The 24,729-nt window shown below is 46.4% G+C and overlaps 1 protein-coding gene and 1 long non-coding RNA gene across 3 annotated transcripts; both read right to left on the bottom strand.

Annotated features, from left to right (window-relative positions):
• Positions 1–19,575: 19,575 nt before the first annotated feature.
• Positions 19,576–21,635, bottom strand: LOC136535469 (uncharacterized). 2 transcript variants are annotated; one of them, XR_010778999.1, is made up of 2 exons: positions 21,323–21,635; positions 19,576–20,213 (listed from the first exon to the last, which is right to left on the bottom strand). It is a non-coding gene; the product is annotated as an uncharacterized lncRNA (long non-coding RNA). The 2 variants fall into 2 exon arrangements; XR_010779000.1 differs by having other exon boundaries at positions 19,576–19,908.
• Positions 21,636–22,404: 769 nt separating this feature from the next.
• LOC136535471 (plasma membrane ATPase 2-like) lies at positions 22,405–24,125 on the bottom strand. Its single transcript, XM_066527730.1, has 4 exons — positions 23,915–24,125; positions 23,506–23,670; positions 23,169–23,443; positions 22,405–22,446 (listed from the first exon to the last, which is right to left on the bottom strand). The coding sequence occupies exons 1-4, from the start codon at positions 24,108–24,110 to the stop codon at positions 22,405–22,407; spliced, it is 678 nt and encodes a 225-aa protein (XP_066383827.1). The 5' UTR covers positions 24,111–24,125.
• Between the last annotated feature and the right edge of the window lie 604 nt (positions 24,126–24,729).

The following is a 24,729-nucleotide window of genomic DNA, read 5'->3' as shown; positions in this document are numbered from 1 at the left end:
CATAAACTGAACCCCAGTTTGACTCATAACAGGGGCTTTCTGCTGCATCGGCAGTAAGCTTGCCGATGGATTTGAACTGGGTGTTTGAACCAAAGGCATCTGGAAACCCCCTGGAGTTGGTTGCACAGTGGTTGCTATGGCATATTGAGGCACTTGGGCCATCGGCGAAACAGCCGATGGTATAGGAGCTTTTCCTACTGCGTGAAATACTTGAGGTAATCCAGGATTGAAAGCAGATGACTCCGGAGGCATACCATATCCCCACCAATTAGTAGGAATCTGGCTATTCTGAGACACAGGACCTGACATAGCTGATGCCGATAGATCTGTACTAAGCTAAATTCGTCCTCCTGGTAGTACCGGATCTGATCGTATCGGTGTAGATTGAATATTAGGTAAGCCTGCCGATACCAGAGAAGAAGTAACCTCTGTACCCACAACGGCCGAGGGAGCCGATAGAGTATTGACAGATGCCGGCTCTGGTTGGTGATAGGCAGGCCCAACATAATGCGGTGATGCTTGTCCTTCTTTGAGAGTTCGAACCACAGCATTATGAACAGTATTGGACAACACATTGGAATGATTAATCAAAGCATGATTTACTGCAGAATTAACCATCTCTTGAAGTTTACCAGGATTGGAGTCAAAGGTAACCTGCCGAGGCAACGGCAAATCTTGCTTCTGGATGACTTGTCCACTCTTGTTCAGGCTAAATGATTTCAGACAAAGCTGCCTGTATTCTTCTACGGCCTTTTCCATAGCCTGCCTCTGTTCTTCCTTAAGATCTTCTTCTGATACCGCGATAATGTTCCCCGCATCGATCTCGGAATTGAACATATTTGATCGGATTGATTTGTCCCACCGGGCATGCCAAAAGATGTGTTGATGCAAAAAGTGGATCTGCAAACACAAAGGGCTAATACCCGAATCGATATCCAAGGCGTGCCAGTCGATTTGACCTGTTAATCGACAAGGATGAAGATACGAGCACTTTGGTCCTGACAACAGCGATACGCCCGGAAATCACGGCCAAGCGGTACTCACGCGGAACTCGAGGATCGCCGAAGGTCGCACTGAAGCGATGCAGCTCGCCGAATCAATGAGAACTCGTAAAAAGAAAATAATGCAAATTGACGAAGTCGCCGAAAAGTAGATGCAAATGGGAGTAAAAATTGGTTTTGATATTGATTGATATTTTTTTTTACATTGCCCCTCACTCCATATTTATACCTTGATCTAAAGAGACACAACCAAACACGACTAGGACACCAAGCCCATATCTAAGGAAACACGTGACTCTTACATGAATCATACTCTAACAAATATAGAAAAGGACATCAACTCCTATCTATTTCCCTGTCCGCCTCAATTACGATGGAAATCCCACCGTCCTCCTTCCCATCGGCATGCCCCCTATTTCATCGGCAACAGTCTTCAAGTCTTTCCTCATCAGCATACTCCTTATTTCATCGGCAGTAGTCCTCAAGTCTTCCTTCATCGGCATACTCCCTGTTTCATCGGCAGTAGTCTTCAAGCCTCCCTTCATCGGCATCGACAATGACACTTTCAACCTCATCGGCAACGCCCGAGTCTAACTCAACCTCTCCATCGACCATCACCAGCTATCGGCAACCATCTTTACAAGCTGGCTTTCATCGGCTATCAAAGTATATAGTAACTTTCCCCTTGCCGATTAGCCCACTCCGATCATTTTGACACGTGCAAAAAAACAGTGTCAACACAATGAAAAAAGATTTACGCGACCGACCCTTCCGTTTGTTAAGACCATAGGGCCCGAGGTGTTTAGGGGAAATTTTGATCGCGCTGGTGAGCAAAATTACCGTAGCCATCTGGGAGTGGGTTTTTTGCTGTTTCACCAATCTGTTCCCCCAAACCTTGCCGCCAGTCTTGATGCGAGGAGGAGGTCTAATGTAATGACTATTTCAAAAAAAAAGAAGGTACCCGTACCTTTATTAGCCCCCGAGTGAGATCCGACCCCCTACAGTTGTTGGGGTCGGATGTTACTAGAGACTAGAGCGAGGGTAGCGAACTTACGCTTGTGTTCGCACGTACCCCTTACTTAGGATTTCGGCGATCACTGCGTGACCGTACGTTTGGTCTTATTGCTGTCTCGGCCTTCCTCGAGCCCGCGCGCATGGTGGGGATTCGGTCAAGGGTCGGTTCGTCTTGTGACTGTTGTCCCGTCCATAGTTTTTCGCAACTGGAGGGGTTAAAGCAATGCCACTTGCCTTGATGGCTCGAGCGATGTGCTTAATGAGCTCGCTAATGGGGATGTTCGGGTGGAATCTGATCCTATCACTTTGCGATAGAGTTGGCAAGCCCTCGGGTGGCATTCCGTTGCTCTTTGCCCCACCTTCCAATAGATTCCCCCTCAATGGGGTTTCTATGGGCTCGGCTAGGGGCTAGATTGAACTAGAAGGTTGAGATGACCCTATCTGCCTCGATGCGGGTTGGGCAAAGGCCGCTGAGGCTCATCTGTGTTTCTCCCCTAGCTCTTGTTCGACGCGAGGTGACCCCGGACCCTTCGTGGGTTAGCCTTCGAACCTTGGTCTCTCGATCTTGGATCAAGCAGCTTGAGCCCCCGAGCCCCTTAGGGTCTGATAGGGGTCAGCTGTGTTTTCACGTGTTACCCCGTCCTCGGTTTCCGCAACCAGAGGGGCTGAGTTGACGATACTTGCCTCGATGGCTTGAGTGTTACGCTCAATGAGCTCATAAATGGGTATAATCGTGTGGAATCCGGATCCATCATTCGCTGATGGGGTCGGTAGAGCCCTTATGTGGCATTCCACTACTTCTTAACCCGCCTCCCGGTAGATGCCCGAGCCATTCGTTCAGCTCAGGTGGCCCATTGGCTTCTCCTCGATGGAGATTCTATGGGTTTGGCTCGGAGTTAGAATCGAACGAGAAAGGTCGAGATGTCCCTGTCTGCTTCTGAGCGGGGTTGGGCAAGGCCGCTAGGGCTCATCTTGGTTTTTCTCCCCTGGCTCTATTTGATGCAAGGCGGTCTCGAGCCCTTCGAGGGTCAGCCTTTGAACCTCGGTCAATCGCCGCTCATACTGAATGAGGTGGTTGCCACTTCGTGATGTGATACGAAGCGTTGAGATGTAGGGATTTGCATATGCAACGTTTGGATGTATGAATTTAAAGTATAACTTAATTGAAACAAAACCATGGGTCGATAACGCTACCTTGGCGGCGTGAGCGATGGGAGGCTCCTACCAGACATGTCCACGTGGGGTTTGGGTCCGACGTTTGTGACGAGGTTAGCGTAACCTGCATAAGCATTGCCATTTTTTGTTTTTGTCTGTCGGCGGTGATTTGAGCCGCTCGATTGATTTAGTCGACTTGATAGCTCCTCCTCGAAGGAGGTTCTATAGGGGGACCCCTCCAAAGCCTTCTTGGGAAGGCACAAGCCGAGGCTTGCGGTGCGGAGAACTGTGAGTTTGATTATGCTGGTGAACAAAAAACACCGTAGCCGTCGAGGCGTAGGGTCTGGCCGTGCTTCCAGTTTTAAACGTAAGGAGGGGTTGAGCGAAGAGGATGTCTAAACAAATAGGCACCCTCGGCAGCCCCAAGCGATGTCCGTGCCTCTGCCGTTGTCAGGGTCAGAGGCTTAGTAAAGAAATTAACACTCAAAGTAAGTAAACAGAGGTGCTTATCTTTCAGCGGTCGTTTGTTCATTGTTTTACTTGGGCCGCCCGATTGATCGAAGAGGCCCGTTGGGCTCCCCCTGAATGGGGGTTCCATCGTTGGGTCATTCCACGATCCTGCCTAGGGAAGCAGAGAGTCGCCTGCATACGAGTGTGCCCTGGTTCTCGCGCTAGGGGCGCATTAGTGGCGGGCCATGCCTAGGCAATGTCCTGTTTGACCAGGCAATGTCTTGTTGACCAGAGCACGTCCCGTCAGTTCTGGCACATCCCCTCAGATTTCTGTCAGCATTGATTTGGCATTTGCATTGAATAGGGGAAGGCAGAGAGTTTTTCGTCCCAACCGTTCGCCTTTCCTCAGCTGCTGAGCCCCTTCTTTAAATAGGGGGGAGGGGAGTTCTCGTCCCACTTCCTTGCCAACCTCTGAGCCGCCACCTCTTCTCCTTCCTTTCCATCGAATGCAGCGGTTCCTAAGTAAGAGAGGGTAATGCTAGGGAGAGAAGAACTCATAGATCTGCTCATGAATCTAGAGCGTGATGTCGAGCCGGAGGTCATCCAACGTAGATAAGATGGTGCGGGCCACCTATGCTGAGGAGGGGCCGCTGTTGCTGAAGGAGGAGGTGCACTGGAGGGTGCCAAACATCATCGGCTTTGCTATCGTGCATTGCGGCCTTCCTTCGGCGGGAGGCGCCCCCCGCCCAGATGCTGTTGTCGGGGTTGCGGCTGATGACGATGGTGTAGTCCCTAGATGCCTCGGTGAAGGCGCCATTGTCTGGGTTGCGACTGATGACGATGGCGTAGTCCCTGGACGCCCTGGTGGAGGGGCACCATAGTCGCCGGTGTGGTGCTCGACATTGCAGATGACGGCGCCTTCGAGGATCCCGTGGGGCAGTAGGACATCATCGATGGAGAGCATGGTGCGGCGATGGCAGTAGATGAACTAGCCTATGTACATGCCCGGACATTGCCGATGGAGAGCATGGTGCGGTGACCATGGAGGTACTCATAGTAAAGCTAGGCAGAGACTATAATTGAATAAGTTTGTGGGGGAGCCCCCGAGTGAATAGTCCTTTGAATTTAAGAGTACATTAGTCCTTTTCGTGATGAAATCACTTTGTAAGTGGTGAATTTGTGCAAAGAATAAACAAAATTTCATCTTTTGTTACTGCAAATAGCTTTTCGGCTTCCTCTTTTTGTAGAAGAGGTTTTGGTGCCCTCCAACCCTTCCCATGGCTCAGGCTATAAAGGCTAGGAGTGTGGGTGAAATAGTTCTGATCACGCTAGTGAGCAAGGAGGTCACAACCACTAGGGCATGGGTTTCCCACAGTCCTACTAGTTGTACTAAGAATTTGTTCCCAAAATCCTAGCCCTTAGGACTTGTTATGAGAAGAATAGAAAACTTAGAGAATGTTTGCAAAGGTAACATAGGAAGTGTTCACAAGATAAACATACTTATATCACTTATATCAGCCCCTGAGTGAGGTCCGACCCTTGGTAGTTTGCAAGGGTCGGAGGTCACTAAAGATCGGGGATTTGTGAGAACAAAAACTGATAAGGAAAAGTATGCGTTTATTTAAGGGTAAAAGCGATGTAGCTGCTCAATGTTTCAGGCGTTGGTGAAGACCTCGTCGTTGATGGTTTTCAACTTGAAGGTGCCTAGCCAGAGTACTTCCACGATGACGTACGGCCCCTCCTAGGGTGGGGAGAGCTTGTGGCGGTCCTTGTTGCTCTGTATGAGGCGGAGGACAAGGTCCCCAATGTTGAAGGCTCGGTCCCGCACCCATCGGCCGTGGTACCATCGCAACGCCTGCTGGTACTTGGCCGAACGGAGGAGGGCGATGTCGCGGGCTTCGTCTAGTTGGTCCATGGCGTCTTTGTGGGATGCCTCGGCTCCTTGTTTGTCGTATGCTCTGATTCTTGGTGCTCCATAGTCGAGGTCCATCGGGAGAACAGTCTCAGAACCATAGACCATGAAGAAAGGTGTGTAGCCGGTGGCCCGGCTGGGAGTTATCCTTAGGCTCCAAAGCACCGCCGGGAGCTCTACGACCCAGCGTGCGCCGAACTTGTTCAACCGGTTGAAGATCCTAGGCTTGAGGCCCTGTAGGAGCATGTCATTTGCGTGCTCGACCTGCCCGTTCATCTGGGGGTGCGCGACGGCCGCCCAATCGATCCGGATGTGTTGTTCATCGCAGAATCGAATGAATTTCTTACCGATGAACTGCGTGTCATTGTCTGTGATGATGGAGTTTGGTACTCCAAAGTGATGGATAATGTCGAGGAAGAACAACACAGCTTGCTCGGATTTTATCGTTGAGATCGGTCGAGCTTTGATCCATTTTGTAAACTTATCTACGGTGACAAGTAGGTGGGTGCAGCCCTTGGGCGCCTTTTTGAGTGGCCCAACTAGGTCGAGCCCCTAGACCATGAAGGGCCACGTGATGGGGATCATCTAGAGTGCCTAGGACGAGACGTGAGTCTGCTGAGCGTAGTACTGACACCCTTCACAGGTGCGTACGATTTGCTCGGCGTCGGCTACTGCAGTGGGCCAGTAGAAGCCCTGTCGAAATGTGTTTCCAACCAGGGTCCTCAGCGCGGCATGGTGACCGCAGACCCCACTGTGGATGTCGCTCAGTAGAAATCTTCCCTGTTTGCTGGGGATATAGAGCTACAGGATCCCGGTGTGGCTCTATCTGTAGAGTTCGCCCTCTACAAGAATGAAGGACTTGGCATGACATGTGAGCTGCCGAGCTTTCGTCTTGTCCGTCGGCAGTGTGTCATGGAGGAGATAGTTGAGGTAGGGCGTTCTCCAGTTGTCTAGAGGGTCGGGCTCTGCTGCTGGATCCTCTTCGAGCTCCATGACCTCGGGGTCAGACAGAGCAGTCGGCAGGTTAGCCCTCGGGGCCGGATCAGATGGGCCATCTTCGGCCTATTTCGACCCTTCGTAGCATATCGAGGGCTTGTATTAATCACTGGCGAAGACACTCATTAGCACTGGCTCTTGGTCAGACGCTGCTTTCGCGAGCGCGTCGGTCGTTTCGTTGAGGCACCTCAGGATGTGATTGAGTTTGAGGCCGTCGAATATGTCCTCTAGCTGCCAGACTTCTTGGCAGTACACCACCATCTTGGCATTGTGGCAACTTGACTCCTTCATGACTTGGTTAACAACCAGCTAAGAGTCACCCCAAATGTTGAGGCGTCGGATGCCCAACTCGATGGCGATGCGTAGGCCATTGACGAGCGCTTCGTATTTGGCCACATTATTTGATGAGGGGAAATGGAGCCGAACCATGTACCTCATGCGGACCCTAAGGGGTGATATGAAGACTAGCCCCACACCGGCGCCCTTCTTCATCAGCGACTCATCGAAGTACATCATCCAGTACTCCCGATCAATGACCACCGGTGGCATCTGGACCTCGGTCCACTCCGCGATGAAGTCAGCCAACACCTGGGACTTGATCGTCGTTCGGGGGGCATACGTGATGCCTTGATCCATCTGCTCGAGTGCCCACTTTGCTGTTCTTCCCATGGCATCCTAGCTATGGATGACCTCGCTAAGGGGGAACGATGTTACGATAGTCACAGGGTGTGACTTGAAGTAATGGCATAGCTTCCTCTTGGTGATGAGGACGACATATAGGAGCTTCTGGATTTGGGAGTAGCGGGTTTTGGAGTCAGATAGTACCTCACTAATGAAGTACACAGGTCATTGTACCTTGAGGGCATGCCCCTCTTCTTCTCACTCTACTACCAGGGTGGCGCTGACCACTTGCGTGGTGGCCGCTATGTATAGCAGGAGGGATTCTCCATCGCTTGGAGGAACTAGAATCGGGGGTTTTGTCAGAAGTAGTTTGACCATGTCAAGCGCCTCCTAGGCCTCGGCATCCACTCAAAGCGGTCGGCTTTCTTCAAGAGTTGATAAAGGAGGAGTCCTCGTTCACCGAGGCGCGAGATGAATCGGCTGAGGGCGGTGAGGCACCCTGTGACCCGCTGAACCCCCTTTACGTTCTAGATTGGGCCCATCTTTGTGATGGCTAAGATTTTCTCTGGGTTGGCTTCGATGCCACGCTTGGAGACGATGAAGCCGAGCAACATGCCCCTTGGGACCCTGAAAACACACTTCTCAGGATTGAGTTTGATGCCATTTGCCTAGAGTTTCGCAAAGGTTTGCTCAAGATCGGCGACAAGGTGGCTAGCCCATTTGGACTTAACTACGATGTCATCGATGTAGGTCTCAACGGTCCGCCCGATGAGGTCCCTGAAGTAGTTGAGCATACAGCATTGGTAAGTAGCCCCAGCATTCTTCAGACCAAATGACATTGAGATGTAGCAGAACAATCCAAAGGGGGTGATAAAAGACGTCGCGAGCTGGTTGGACTCTCTCATCGTGATTTGGTGGTAGCCGGAGTATGCATCAAGGAAGCAGAGGGTTTCACACCCTGAGGTAGAATCGACTATTTGGTCTATGCATGGCAAAGGAAATGGGTCCTTTGGGCATGCCTTGTTGAGACCCATGTAGTCGACACACATCCTCCATTTCCCGCTCTTCTTTCATACAAGAACGGGATTTGCTAACCACTTTGGGTGGTGTACTTCCCTGATGAATCTGGCGGCCAATAGTTTTGCTATCTCTTCACTGATGGCCCTGCGCTTTTCCTCGTCAAAGCAGCGCAGGCGTTGCTTCACCGGCTTAGAGCCTGGGTGGATTTTCAAGGTATGCTCGGTGAGCTCCCTCATGATGCCTGACATATCCGAGGGTTTCCACGCAAAGATGTCTTTGTTGTCATGGAGGAAGTCGATGAGCGTGCTTTCCTATTCAGAGGAGAGCGTGGTACTAATGCGTACCGTTTTACCCTCAGAGCTGCTAGGGTCTATGAGGACCTCCTTGGAGTCCTCTGCCAATTCGAATGACCCGGTTTGATTTCTTTGTGTCAGGTGTTTCTTCGATGACCTCCTCCTTGAGGGCGGCGAGTTCCCCAGAGGCGACGATTGTTGTGGCGTGGCCGCAGCACTCGACCTCGCACTCGTAGGCCTGCTGGAAGGAGGTGCCGACTATGATGACCTTGTGGGGGCCCGACATCTTCAGCTTGAGGTATGTGTAGTTGGGGACGGCCATGAACTTCGCATAGCATGGTCGTCCCAAGATGGCATGGAAGGTTCTGGGGAACCCAACCACCTCGAAGGGGAGGGTCTCAGTCCAATAATTGAACTGATCCCCGAAGGTGATGGGTAGATCAATCTATCCTAGTGGCATGGCCTGCTTTCCGGGCACAATGCCGTGAAAGGGTGCTTGGGTTGGTGGAGGTTCGTCAGGTCGACGCCCATCTCATTAAGCGTCTTGGCGTACATGATGTTGAGACCGCTGCCTCCGTCCATCAGTACTTTGGTGAGCCACTTTAGGCCGATGATTGGGTCAACAACAAGTGGATACCTCCCTAGGTGGGGGACGGTATCTGGATGGTTGGTTTGGTCAAAGGTTATGGCAGACTCCGACCACTGGAGGAAGGGAGCTGTGGCCGATTGGGCCGTGTAGACTTCACGACGTGCGACCTTCTGATGGCGTTTGGAGTCATAGGCCACCGACCCTCCAAAGATCATAAGGCAACCATTCGGCATCGGAAAGCCATCGTCCTTCTCCTTGCATTGTCGGTAGTGGGGGCAGGTTCCTTCCCTTGCTCCCCTTTGTTGGTGCTTCCAGCCAAGAACTTCCACATGAGGCCGTAGTCCTTGAGCAGATGTTTTATAGGAAAGGCATGGTTCGGGCACAACCCTTCGAGCATTTTTTTCAAAGTGATTTGGAGTGCCCTCCATAGGCTTCTGATCACCCTTGTGGTCAGCAGCGGCCATGAGCGAGTCATCACGCCATTGCATCTTATTCTTTCTTTTGGCTGAACGGTTGGAGGTGCCTTCACTGGCGCCCTCGTCCCGCCTCACCTTGCTGTCAGAACGGTCGAAGATTGCTCCGACCACCTCCTCTCCTAAGGCATGGCTGGTGGCGATGTCCAGGAGTTCCTTGGTGGTCTGTGGGCCCTTGCGTCCTAGCTTGTGAACCAAAGACTTACAGGTTGTCTCGGACAGGAAGGCTCCTACCATGTCGGCGTCGGTGACTTTAGGGAGCTCGTTGCACTGTCGAGAGAAGCGTCGGATGTACCCACAGAGGGTTTCACTGGCTTTCTAGTGATAGTTCTTAAGGTCCTAGGGGTTCCCAAGATGCTTGTACGTGCTGTGGATGTTCCCCACAAAGATCTCCCTTAGGTCCGTGCAACCTTGGATGGTGTCGGACGGAAGGTGCTCAAACCAAGCTCGTGCCGAATCGGCGAGGAACAGTGGAAGGTTGCGGATAATGAATTCATCATTATCCGCACCACCGGCTTGACAGACAAGCCAATAGCCTTCAAGCCAAAGCATGGGGTTTGTCTCCCCAAAGTACTTAGGGATGTTGGTAGGCGGTCGATACCTTGGTGGGAACACAGCGTTGAGGATGTGCCGGCCGAAGACCTAAGGGCCTGGTAGGCCGAGGCTCAGGCTCTGGTCCTCGCTGCTGTTGTAGCGTCTGCCGCATCAAGGATGATAGCCATGCCGGGCTCCTTTCCTTGGGTCGCCATAGGTGTGCCTACGGGCATCGATGGTGTTGCGTGCGTCACGGTCGCGTCCGAGACGTTGATGTATCTAGGTCGCAACGCACTGCCCGCCGCCTTGTGGTGCTTGGTGGACTGAGGCATCCCTAGCGGGACGTACTGAGGGTGTATGCTGGCTGGTTTCGAGCTCGTGTCGTCGAGACAATGAGCTTTCCGCCTACTATGCCGCTGCACGCTCGAGCAGCGTGTGGATTTTGTGGTGGGTCCAGTGATCCTCAGGCGTTGCGGCCTATGGAAGGCCATGGAGCAAGGCCATGGTGGCGGTGATGTTCTAGCTCGCTCGAGCAAAGTGAGGAAGGGTTTCATCATTGGCGATGATCCTTCGGTTTACGTCACGGGCTACGGTGCATGCGTGCCCACCGTCTCTACGGCGTTCGATCTCCTGATCCACCAACGCGTATTCCCAAACAAGCTGGTGTCTGGCCTCATTGATCTCCCGTTTTTAGGCTTTTAGCTGCTCCACCCCTATGTGGGGTGGGGCCACCATTCTTCCTTTGGCTCCATCGCCGAGGTTGCCTGCCCGGGTGACCTCCTTCTTAGAGGTGCTTTCGACGTGTCCCTCAGAGGTTTTCGCCATGAAGCATTCCTAGGAGGGATGATGGCTCCCCCTGCCGGAGTTAGAGCTAGAGTCTGACCCCGGGCCTTCCGCGAGGTGGCCGTGGAGGGATTCTTTGACACTTTCCATCATCCCCATGAACTCGTTGTTTGCGGGAGACAAGACCACGTGCTGGGCCACAAGGTGGCTTACGATTGCCATGGCGTTGCGGAGACCGAACAGAAATGCCTTCGAGGTGCTCCGTGTGGAGCGTTCTGAAGAGAGGGTGAGATGGTGTGGGACCTCCCTGGATGGCTGGGGTCCAAGGGAGACGCCAGGCTAGCCCTCAAGCCTTTGGTAGCTAGAGCCGATGGAGGGGAGAGGTTGGATGGTGAGATGGGCCAATGCCAACTCTCCTCCCACCGTGACGATGAAGTCCAGGTCATCGAAACGCATGTGTGCACTTGGGACCCAGCTGATTGCGTGGTTAGCCATCCGAGGCCTGATTTGGAACATGCAAAGGCCCCTACCTAGCGCGCCAACTGTCGGTGTTTCGAACAAACACCGGCTAGTAAATTTATAATTGATGCACGTTAGGCCCAGACGGTGCACTAAAGGACATGAGGTTTATACTGGTTTGGGCCAAACATCCCTACATCCAGTCTGCTGCTGCTCATGTTATTAGTATCGAAAAAGGTTCATAGTAGGGGGTACAAATGGTCGAGAGAGGGACGGGTCCTAAGTCTCTGATGGAATAGTCAAAAAGGTCGTTGAGAGCTTGGTCGCTGCTTAGCTATGCGTAAAGTGTTGTATGTGTTGAACTTATCTATCAAGAGTCGATCCCCTTAGTGGGGGCCCTGTCCTCCCTTTTATAGACCAAGGGGGGAGTAGGGGTTACAGATGAGAGAAAAGGGAAAAACCAGAGGCCAAGAAGTCCCCCCAAAGGTGTTGGGTCCTCCTTTCCTACTGAGCCAGCCTCGTTGACACGGCTAGATGGTGTCAGGGATTGGCACGTTCGCCGAATGCTTGTGCGCTGACGACATCATGCCCTTACCAGATCTACAAGTGGTCATGTCCCGTCCTGCCCCTTCAGCCCTATGGGGAGCGAACGGCGTGGTGACTGTACATTTGTCACTATAGAGGGCGCGAGTCTCTTCTTGGACCGTAGTTGTTGTCGTATGTTTATGTTAGGTTCCATGTCCGAGGGCTGAAGGCGGCGCCTACAATACTATTTAGACTCTACCATGCCTGGAATGGTCTAAAGCGTCCATCCTGTCGTACCCTGGCGGTACTTTCCTACCACGGTGCAGGACATGGTCCTTGGTGCTGCGTTTGACTCGAATGTCTTGTCGTACCCTATGCTCATCATTATGAAGGCGCAGGGTGTACTCGTCGGGTGAGGCGGAGTCTGCCCTCAGCCGTTGAGTGAGGCGGAGCCCTCCCTCTGTCATTGAGTGAGGTGGAGCCTAGCCATCGGGGATCGGGTGAGGCGGAGCCAGCCCTCTAGGGTCGAGCGAGGCGGAGCCAGCCCTTAGCCCTCGGGGATCGGGCAAGGCAGAACTAGTCTTCTGTTGTTCGGACAAAAAACGCAGTAGCGTTCCCATCTGATCAGAAATGTCAACGTTCTATGGTCATTAGTTCCACCTCATTAGGTACCCCAGTATTAGGCCCCCGACAACAAGCTTCCACGAAATGAGTTTCTGAGTAGTTGTCGTGTGGCTGTTGGTCTTCTGTGCAGTCTTCAGTGTTTTTGCAATAACTCCATCTTGGAAAATCCAATTGACGTGTTGTTGGTTGCGTTGGAAAGCTAACTTGTAAGGTTTCACACCATGTATAGCATGCACCACGAAACATTGTAGAATGGTACAGTTTAATATGAGAAGTTGTACCAATATCATGTCTTGAGAAGACTGTTAACCCTCTGAGTAGTCTACACTAAAACTGGTTAGATCTATACTAAAACTGGTCGGATCTAGTTGGCCTTGAATTATTAGAAACTAGATTGCACAAGCTTTCCAAAAAGTCCTCATTAACCTCTGTAGCCTTTGGGAATAGAAAGTTATGATATTTTCTTCTAGACAGTTCTATCGGTTTCAAGAGGTCTGACCAGTATGTACTAAGCTGGTCAGATTTCATTAGTTAGAAGTCCAAACTAGTCGGCGTTAGCATCATTGGAAAGTAGACTCGATAAGCTTTCCAAAATGTGCTCATTCACCTTCATAGCCTCTAGAAATCAAAAGTTATGAATATTTCTTTCTGGCTGTTCTACAGGACTGGTCTGGTTCGAGTGTGGTTCTTCTCTGTGGTCATCACCTTGTGTGTTCTTGCCAATCTCTTTAGTGACCCTGAGCAACAACAACGTGCATGACTTAGGCAGTATATAATTCTCATTAATATTAAATTGAACTTCATAAAGTAGCGCGTTCACCTCTTGTTGTAGCTTCTTTGCTCGACTACGTGTAATTAGACCACCAAAGGCTTGGGCTGGTGTTGATGTAGGTGATACTTGAGTTGGTGTTACTTGAATTAGAGGTTGTAACATGTTGGTTGATGACGTGGTTATATCATCCTCCCCCTCTTGAAAAGGAGTCATCCTCGACTCTAAAGTGTCTTCTCTTATGAATGGTGATAAGTCAGCAACATTGAAGGTCATACTCACACCATAGCTTGTTAGAAGATCTATCTTGTATGCATTATCATTGATCTTTGCAAGAACACGAAATGGTCCATCTCCTCGAGGCAACAATTTGGATTTGCGCTTATTAGGGAAGCGATCCTTACGTAAATGTATCCACACCAAGTCCCCTGGTTCGAATAACACTTTCTTCCTATGTTTGTTCATACTTGTAGCCTTGCGTTTAGCACTTAGTTCGATTGCTTCCTTGGTCTTCTTATGTATCTTCTTTACATATGCAGCACGCTTGGAAGCTTCCATGTTGATTCTCTCCTGCAATGGAAGGGGCAACAAATCAATCGGAGCAATAGGTTTGAAACCATATACGATTTCAAAAGGACACAAGTTAGTGGTAGAGTGTACTGCCCTGTTATAAGCAAACTCCACATGTGGCAAGCAATCCTCCCAAATCTTCAAGTTCTTTTTCACCATGGTTCGCAGCAACATTGACAATGTACGATTCACCACCTTAGTTTGTCCGTCGGTTTGAGGGTGACAAGTTGTTGAGAACAAGAGCTTGGTTCCAAGTTTAGCCCATAATGTTTTCCAAAAATAGCTCACAAACTTGACATCACGATCAGACACAATGGTCCTGGGCATCCCATGTAGCCTCATAATTTCCTTGAAAATAAATTAGCAACATGTGAAGCATCGTCGCTCTTGTTGCAGGGGATAAAATGAGCCATCTTTGAAAATCTATCAACCACAACGAATATAGAATCCTTTCCTCTCTGAGTTCTAGGTAACCCTAAAATAAAATCCATGCTTATGTCTTCCCAAGGAATGTTAGGAGCAGGTAAAGGAGTGTATAAGCCATGAGGATTTAGTTTTGACTTAGCTTTGTGACAGGTGATGCATCGTTCCACAAATCTGATGACATCTCTCCTCATCTTAGGCCAATAGAAATGATCACCTAGCAGTTCATATGTTTTCTTCTGTCCAAAATGACCTGTTAGTCCACCTCCATGTGATTCCTGCAACAAAAACAATCTAGCAGAAGAATTTAGAACACAAAGCTTGTTAGCTCTAAACATAAATCCATGATGTATGTGATATTTTCCCCAACCTTTTCCATCTTTACAATGATTATACGGTTCTAAAAATTCAGGATCATTATTATACAAACCTTTCAACTTTTGAGACCCAACACGACAACACCTTGACCTCAAGTTGATTTAACAACACACTCTTTCGAGACAATGCATCAGCAACCACATTGTCCTTACCTTTCTTATATTTCACAATGTATGGAAATGTTTTGATGAACTCAACCCACTTGGCATGGTGATGGTTCAACTTAGCTTGTCCCTTCAAGTACTTTAAAGCTTCATGATCGGAATGAATAACAAACTCCTTCGGCCATAAGTAGTGCTGCCATGTCTCAAGTACACATACCAAAGCATACAATTCTTTGTCATACATAGAATAATTTAATTGGGCACCTCCCAATTTTTCACTAAAATATGCTACTGGTTTTCCTTGTTACATTAAAACTCCTCCTATCCCAATTCCACTAGCATCATATTCTACTTCAAAAGTTTTAGTGAAATCAGGAAGAACAAGTAATGGTGCTTCAGTCAAACATTTCTTTAATTCTTGAAAAGCAGTTTCTTGTGAGTTCCCCCATTTAAAATCAACCCCTTTCTTTGTCAATTCGTTCAAAGGAGCAGCGATGGTACTGAAATCTCTCACAAATCTTTTATAAAAACTAGGAAGGCCATGAAAACTTCTTACTTGACTTACATTCATAGGAGCTGGCCAATCCTTGATGGCTTTCACCTTTGATTCATCTACTTCTATGCCCTTTCCTAATACAACAAAGCCAAGAAACACAACATGGTCTATGCAAAAACTGCACTTCCTAAGATTAGCAAATAATTTCTCCTTTCTAAGCTCATCCAAGACTTGCCAAATGTGTTTCATATGCTCTCCAACAGACTTGCTATAAATTAGAATATCATCAAAGTAGACAACAACAAATTTTCCAATGAAAGCTCGTAGGACATGGTTCATTAATCTCATGAAAGTACTAGGGGCATTAATGAAACCAAAAGGCATAACTAATCATTCATACAGCCCAAATTTAGTTTTAAATGCAGTTTTCCATTCATCTCCCGCTTTCATTCTAATTTGATGGAAACCACTTCTCAAGTCAATTTTAGTAAATATTATGGAACCACTCAATTCATCAAGCATATCATCTAACCATGGAATAGGATGACAATAGTGAATAGTGATATTATTTATAGCTCTACAGTCAACACACATCCTCCAAGAACCATCCTTTTTAGGCACTAATATCACAGGAACAGCACAAGGACTTAAGCTTTCACAAACAAAACATTTATCAAGAAGTTCTTGTACTTGCCTTTGTATTTCTTTTGTTTCTTCAGGATTGGTGCGGTATGGTGGATGGTTAGAGAGTGCAGCCCTTGGAATGAGATCAATTTGATGTTCAATTCCACGAATAGGAGGTAGTCTAGCCGGTGTTTCTTTTGGAAAAATGTCTTCATAGTCTTGCAAAAGATGAGACACAACACTAGGAAGAGAGATGATATCATTAGGTGAAATTAAAATGTCTTTGCACATAAGTACAAAGAGCACTTGATCTGGGTTGTTCCTCACTTCTCTCAGCTCAGATTTTGTGGCTAACATAACTAGATGCTCTCCCTCTCCTTTCTTTTTATCTCTCAAATTTGGCTTGTGGCACTCACTCACCGAATTATGGATGGCACTCAATTTCTTTTGCTCTTCTCTTCCTTCACTTGCCGGACTAATTTCAGTTTGCTTTTGTAAGTGCTCAGCCATGATTTGTTGAGGCGTCATAGGCTTGAGTACAAACTTCTTTCCTTTCAAATCTAGTGTGTACTGATTGTTCTCCCACAATGCTGAGTATATCGATCACATTGCCAAGGTCTTCCAAGCAGCAAGTGGCACACAGACATCGGTGCCACATCACACTCTATTGTGTCAACATATTCACCAATTTTGAATGGAACCTTTACTCTATATCCAATCTTAATATCTCCTGAATCATTCAACCATTGGGCATGATATGGATGAGGGTGCCGCTGTAGTTTCAAACCAAGCTTGTCAACCATCTCACGACTAGCAAGATTATGGTAGCTTTCGCCATCAATGATCACCTTGACTACCTTATCTTGCACTTTAGCTCTGGTTTGAAAAAGATTATGTCACTGTCCATTTTCAGCTTCCTTCATTTGAACACTCAAAATTTGAGCCACCACAAGAGCAGCACCTTGCTCAAATTCACATCTAGTATGTTCCTTATCTTCATGAGCCTCATCATCATACTCTCCCTCAACTTCCTCTTCACTAGCTGATTCATATTCTCCATTGTCTTTCACAATGATCACACGATTATTCGGACACTCTTTGATTACATGCCCACGACCTCCACACATGAAGCATTGAATCCCACTACTCTTGGCTGTAGAACCCACTAAAGTAGTGGTGGATGCTGATGGTTTAGAGCTCATGCCTTGGGCAGCAGCATTCTTTCCTCTAAAAACACCCTGCACATTAGAACGTAAGTCTCCACTTGAGCTTTTCACTGATGAGGGTGCAGCAGTAAACCTCGAGATTGACTTACCTCCTCCTGACATAGTCCTCGTGGCATATGACAATGGCTTGCTGTTCTTAGCATCTTGCTGCAATTGACGTTCAGCTTTAGTTGCTTGATGTACCAAATCAATAAGATGATGGTATGGCTAAAACTCAATAATGAGCTGGATATTGCGATGTAACCCAGCCATGAAATGTGCAATAGTTTGCTCTTCATCTTCATACACATTGGCTCTAATCATAGCCTTCTCCATCTCTTTATAATACTCCTCAATAGAGAGGCTTTCTTGCTTTAGATTCTGCAATTTATCAAAAAGATCACGTCGATAGTGCTTCGACACAAAATGAATTCTCATTTCTCGCTTCATCTCATCCCATGTTGCGATAGGGTTTTCTCCATCTTCTTCTCGATCACGCAGAAGTTGTTCCCACCATATCAGAGCATATTCATCAAACTCAAGAGATGCCATGGCTAATTTCTTCTCATCTGAATAATTATGCAAGCGAAATATCTTGTCCACCTTCAACTCCTAAGTGAAGTAAGCTTCAGGATCAGATCCTCCATCAAATTTTGGCATGGTAAATTTTAGTTTGCCAAACCTCTCCTCATGGTTGCCTCTGATATGATGTCGACGACCACCACGATATTGGGAATGATTATCTTCATCCACATCTTCAGATTCATCATGGTCATCATTTCTTCGACCTCGTCCTCTTCCTCTACCATGTGCAGCACCTTGGTTTCTCCTTTCTTGTTCTCTTGCTCTTCTAGCAGCAGCTCTTCCATCACTATCTTCTCCATCTTCACCATGGTGGCTTGCACCATCATGAGGTTGACGATGCCTTCTGATTTCAGTCAAAAGAGCCTGAATATCTCAGGTCAACCGATCTTGCTTCTTTTCCATGCTTTGCCGGAGTTCATTAAATTGTGCCATAGTAACACAATCTTCTATGTCAACATCACCCATCTCCTGTGTAAGGTTAGCTAAATACGAACAATAGGTATTTATGGAATATATAAAAAAAATTGGTAGCTCTTACAACCTCACCTCTCGTACCAACCAAAACTCTTATGAAGTCCCTGCGGGTTATAGGAAAAACAACGTGTGGTGGTAACGAAAGTGATGGCTAGGCGAATACAAGACCAGAGAGTACCGATTATGATGGCTTGTATGTGGAGCTTAGTAGGGAGTGATACACAAGGAATGCAATCTGAAATCTAGTTGTTGTAAAGTTAAATAACAATCCAAACTAGAAGTTCTCTGCCTAGTGCTGACCACAGGATATGAATGATGTAAATAGATCAAACACACACGCAAAGAGATTTTGGATTTGATGCAAACAAGGAGTATGATTGGGATGCAAGTGTTGCGATCATACCCAACCAAAATTTGCACCAAACAAAGATAGCAAACTGGTTACTCACTTGATATGAAAAACTTTCAGCACTTGTGCACATAAACCAACTGATCTTCAACTTTTCTTTCACAACTTTTCTCAACTCTCTTTTTTTTGCACTTCTTTTTTATATATAACTAAATACAGGGATCAGATATAACACTTGCACATTTTATGATAGACACAAAAGTAACTAGTAGCTATAATTTGACAGGATCAAAGTTTACGCGAAGGAGATGATATGGGTTTCAAATTTTTTGTGGGAATTTTCAGATATATGAAAGAGGCACAAAGGACACGCGAAGGAAAATATGATCAGCAACTAAAACAAGACTCTAATGGACTGAAACATAACAAAACTCACTAAAATAATAGATTGAAACAAAGGGCTATGGCAAATATTTTTGTGGCTTTTTAGTGGATAGGACGAACACAAAATATATGTAGCTAAGGGTAAAGAATCCTACTATGGTAACGAAAGCTTTGATACCAAATGATACGATGCGAGGTCCTAATCTTCATGACGTAGGATCAATCACCAGATAACTAGCTCAAGAACAGCCGGATAACTTGCTGTAGGCAGCGATAACTAGTGCAACCTGGCAAATAAAACTTAAAGCCAACCACCGTCTTTAACCGGCAACCTGAATCGAGGATTCGTCCAACCACACTCTCAAGAAACCAATCAACACAACCTATAATCAATCAAGGTAAACCTCTAAGGGAGTAGGAGCACCAATTGGGAGTAGATGAAGTCGCCGCTTCTGTAAATCCCACGAAGGAAATCACAAGAGCAAAGGGGTAGAGATCACTCTCAATATTTGTTAGCACACAGCTAAACAAAAGGGGGTACTGTATTTCGATTATCAAAAGTCTCCTCTTGCGTTGGAAAGCTAACTTGTAAGGTTTCACACCATGTATAGCATGCACCACGAAACATTGTAGAATGGTACAATTTAATATGAGAAGTTGTACCAATATCATGTCCTGAGAAGACTGTTAACCCTCTGAGCAGTCTACACTAAAACTGGTCAGATCTGGTCGGCCTTGAAGCATTAGAAACTAGATTTCACAAGCTTTCCAAAAAGTCCTCATTAACCTCCATAGCCTTCGGGAATAAAAAGTTATGATATTTTCTTCTGTACAGTTCTATCAGTTTCAAGAGGTCTGACCAGCATGTACTAAGCTGGTCGGATTTCATTAGTTAGAAGTCCAAACTGGTCGGCGTTAGCATCATTGGAAAGTAGGCTCAACAAGCTTTCCAAAATGTGCTCGTTCACCTTCATAGCCTCTGGAAATAAAAAATTATGAATATTTCTTTCCGACTGTTCTGCAGGACTGGTCTGGTTCGAGTGTGGTTCTTCTCTGTGGTCATCACCTTGTGTGTTCTTGCCATTCTCTTTAGTGACCCTGAGCAACAACAACGTGCATGACTTAGGCAGTATATAATTCTCATTAATATTAAATTAAACTTTATAAAGTAGCACGTTCACCTCTTGTTGTAGCTTCTTTGCTCGACTATGTGTAATTGAACTACCAAAGGCTTAGGCTGGTGTCGATGTAGGTGATACTTGAGTTGGTGTTACTTGAATTAGAGGTTGTAACATATTGGTTGATGACGTGGTCATATCACTTTGCGTCGGTCGGGATTCGAACCCGCAACCTCTCTCTCACGTACAAACTCCTCTACCACTACACCTCACGATCACTTGTATCTACAATCCAATTTGGTTCCCCACATATTATATAAAACTGAGCATAAATTGATTATTTCAGGCCCTAAACTAATTCAAATGAAAAAGTTGTCAACTATAAAGTTTTATAACTTTTCGAGATCTACAACTTTTATTTTGATAGTTTCTCCATCTGATGTCACTTATAAAATTTGAATTTCAAATTTGAGAAATTCGAACGTAGTTTTCCATGACAAGATGATTTCAAATGAGAAAGTTATCAACTACAAAGTTTCATAACTTTTTAAGATCTACAACTTTCATTTTTACTGTTTGTCTATCCGAGGTCGTTTAAAAAATTAAAATTTCAATTTTTTAGAAATTCAAACGTAGTTTTCCTTGACAAGATGATTTCAAATTAAAAAGTTGTCAACTACAAAGTTTCATAACTTTTCGAGATCTACAACTTTCATTTTGGTTGTTTCTCCATCCGAAGTCGTTTACAAAATTTGAATTTTAGTGCTTAATTTTTAATTCTCGGTGTCTATTTGTAACATAGTTTTCCTTGATAAGATGATTTCAGATAAAAAAGTTGTCAACTAAAAAGTTTCATAACTTTTAGAGATCTACAACTTTTATTTTGGTTGTTTTCTCCATCCGAGGTCGTTTATAAAATTTAAATCTTGGTGCTTAATTTTTAATACTCGGTGTCTATTTGTAGGGGCTATTCAATATTGAGCCGCCCATACAAGAGTCGCCCCCGATAAATCGGGCCATTTGTAGGGGGCGGCTGATAACACCGGCCGCCCCTACAAATCTATTTGTAAGGGCGGCTCATTTGACAATCATTTATAGGGCGGCTCAATATAGAGCCGCGCCTACGAAGAAAGAGAGGCGTTGCCACGTATCGTTTTTGTAGCGGTGGATACAGTAATAAGAGGTATAAGGAAGTAGCCAGCATAGCATGGCTAATCCGGGGTACAAGGAAGTAAATGGGGCGGCGTACTAGTAAGGAAATCACGAATCAGGTAGCTAGCTACGGTAGAGTAGGGAGAGTCTTGTTGTTGGGTAGTGAACTGAATTTCTTTCTTTCTCATAAAAAAATAATTATTATGTCAGCTCATATATGTTATGGAATGATTAGTAGATACCTTCGATCCCGGAGTGGAAGATGCCGAGTCCGAACCAGTAGAGGTAGTGGTTGAGGGTGGGAGATGTTGAGGTATAGTAGAGGGAGGAGGGAGGAGGGAGGAGGGAGGAGGGTGCTCCTGCGACTCGGAGCTGCCGCTGCTATGTTTGGTGGAGGAGGATGACCAGGACGCCGGAAGCATGGCGCATCCGCCTCCTGCAGTCCTTCCCTTGCCGTCACGGTGGCCATGCCAATTGCTGCCAATGCCATCGGGTCCATCCACTGGGCACGCACAAGCGTCTTTCCTTCCTTATCCACTGTTGTGAGAGAAGAGAGACTCAGCACAGACCAAACGACTGTGCTGTACTACTACACTATTGCGTGTCCTCTCCTCTCTCTTGGACGGACGGTCAATGCAAGTGTACATCACTATGGGCATAATTAACCGAAGACCGAAGACCGAACCGAAAAGACCGAGACCGAGACCGAAAAGATCGAGACCGAAAAGTTCGGTCATGAGTTCGGTCCTGGCTCCCAACTAACCGAAGTAACCGATAGAAGTTCGGTCATATGTGTCGGTTAACCGAAGTGACCGAACTGACCGTAGTTCTGTAGACTTCGTTCGTAATGTGTGATTGTGATTTGTGAGAACTGAGAAAGTTGTGTGCTAGAACTTGTCATAATAATGTGTGGTTTGTTTTATATATTGTGTTGTTATTTTTTTGCCTTCAAATAGCAAGCATGCTGTTGAAAATTGCTATAGATTCTGCTATTGTTTGTGGCTACTACTCAGGTCCGGTTAGTTCGGTCGTGACCGAGACCGAACCGAACTAACCGAGACCGAACTTTCTCGGTCTTCGTTTTTTGCAAAGATCGATCGGTCCTAGGTTTCTGATGACCGAACTGACCGAATGACCGAGGAACCGAACCGATCGGTTCGGTCCGACCGAATGCCCAGGGTGAAGTGTACAGCTGCAGGCGGGCCTGCAGAACCCAAGCGTAACCTACCACTCCGCACCTCTACTCTACTGGCAATGGCCAATGGGAGTTCATCCACTACAGTACGAGAGTACCCCAGCATCGCTAGCATAGCATGTACTAGTACTACCAGTACTTGTACACTGTACAGTACGACTGCACCTGCTTCTGGTGGTCAACGACAACAGATTACATTACATACAGATTTATCAGTACTACCAGCTGCATGCTAGTAAAATATATAGTACAATATGCTGTTCATCAAAGCCGTTTTTCTCTCTCCTTCTTTTCTCTCTCACTGACACCGCCAGAGCCGGAGAAGCTCGTTTTTCTGTCTCCCACTGCTCTGGCTACAGTGTCGCTACAACAAAAACTAAATAGTGAATTTATTTTCCGCAACACATAGGTAACACTCTTCAGTCTTATGGCCCAAACAGATGGGACAGTGGGATCAGGCGGTAGCAAATAGTGACATTAGTTCTAAATTTTTATGTTCAAAAAATATTAGTTCTACATTTCTACATTGGAAAATTCAAATTAAATTTATTGTACATGTTTCACTTTACTAACAAGAAATACAGATCATAAATAGAGATCAACCCAAAAATAACAAGAAAATTGAATTAGATTGTGTACCAATGGCCCAGCTCCCCATATAGCACATCATCATAGCAAAGCAGAATGAAATGTGCACGCAGCGACGAAGCCAGAAAAAATTTTAGGAGGGGCTGAACAAAAGAATAGAGGTTTTTTTATTTTCTCTTAACCTTAGCCCCTCCTACCTAATACATATATGCATAAAATTTTAAGCGAGGACTTAGAAGTGCTCCACATGCCCAGGATCGGTAGGGGGGGCTAGAGCCCCCTAGCCCCACTGCTGGCTTCGTTACTGTGTGCACGCACGTGCATTGTAAACTTGAACTTACAGTATAATTTTTCATTCTTTGGAAAATTGCCCGACTGGTCAGTACAGCACTGATGATCACACTCAATCCAGGTTCCGTCAGAACTATATCAGAAGCACCTCGAGCAGCATCAGTAGCATCAGCCACAGCAATACCAATATCTGCTATCTTCAGAGCAGGTGCATCATTAACTCCATCTCCAGTCATCCCACATATGTGCTTTCTGGCTTGCAACCTCTGCACAATCTCATATTTGTGCTCTGTGAAACGAAACAAGTTAGAGCAAGAAACACCATGATACAAATAGATAGTTAATTGTCACCTGGGAAAACTCCAGCAAACCCATCCGCTTGTTCAATCAACTCGTCCACTGGTAGAACTGCAATGTCACCGTCTTTTTTGTCACCCAGCAATGATGAAGAAGGATACATGTTTGTGCCCATTCCTAGTCTCCGGCCAGTCTCCTTAGCTATAGCCAACTGATCACCTGAAAAGGATTTGAAAGGATTCATAATAATATGAGGAAATGAAGCAAAAAGATGGCAATCTCTAGTTGATAGTTTAATATGCTAATTACCACTTTAGGTCAATTACAGTAAAGAATTCTAATTAACTGCTCCAAGCTACTGAGGATAGCGAGTCCAAGTGGATATGCGCATCAGTTCTAACTCTATAAATTAAGCAACTCCTTGCCATTTAGCAGATATTAAATAGTGCGTAAAAAGAGGCACCTGCAATCATTTTTACACTGACTCCAAGGTCAAGAGCTCTGCGTATAGTTTCAGCACTGTCATGGCGAGGAGAATCAAAGAGTGGGAGAAGACCAATAAATTGCCAAGGCCCACCAGGACTTTCCTTCGTCCCTTCAGGTACTTCCTTTACAACGAAGAAATTTAGTAAGGTTTTGCTTTGTATATGGACAAGCATACCATAGTATACTAGTTGTTTACCACCTGATAGGCAACAGCAAGAGATCGTAGCCCTCTCTCTGCATAATTGCCAATAGCATGATGGACTTGTTCGATGCTAGATTCAGGATCTGCAAGAGCATTTGAATATTTGATGAAATATAAGTACACTAGAGTACCAATGATGTGACTGCATTTAGTCATATATATTGCTCACTTTTATTCATTTCAACGAAGCAAATACCAAAAAGAGCTGAATTAAGGAGCACAAATAAACTTGACTCTAGTTGAAAAGATGCAAAATTAGATTATAGACGCAAACAAAATACACACAAACTAGTACGGAGAAGTCATCAATTCAGTTGAAACACATACACCAAAAAAATGACCACAGGGAGAAGACATCCCATAGCTTTATCTTAAGAGAGGGGAGTCACAAACCCTTTAGGCACGTACCCACATGAACTACCCAGGTTCAAGCCTAGGTGGGTGGCCTCAACATATACATTAAGAATGTGCAATAAGTAATTCATATTCCTTCATTTGCTTTTGCTATGTGTCGGGTATCGATATTAGGGATACCCAAAGCAAAGGAGTTAGCGCTCACGCTGACTTCCCCGGATAGACAAGACGTATTA

This window comes from Miscanthus floridulus, unplaced genomic scaffold, assembly GCF_019320115.1.
Source record: "Miscanthus floridulus cultivar M001 unplaced genomic scaffold, ASM1932011v1 os_959_2, whole genome shotgun sequence".
In the NCBI taxonomy this organism is placed as follows: Eukaryota; Viridiplantae; Streptophyta; class Magnoliopsida; order Poales; family Poaceae; genus Miscanthus; species Miscanthus floridulus.
Note: the sequence above shows the minus strand (reverse complement) of the source record. Positions and strands in the feature narration are given on the sequence as shown.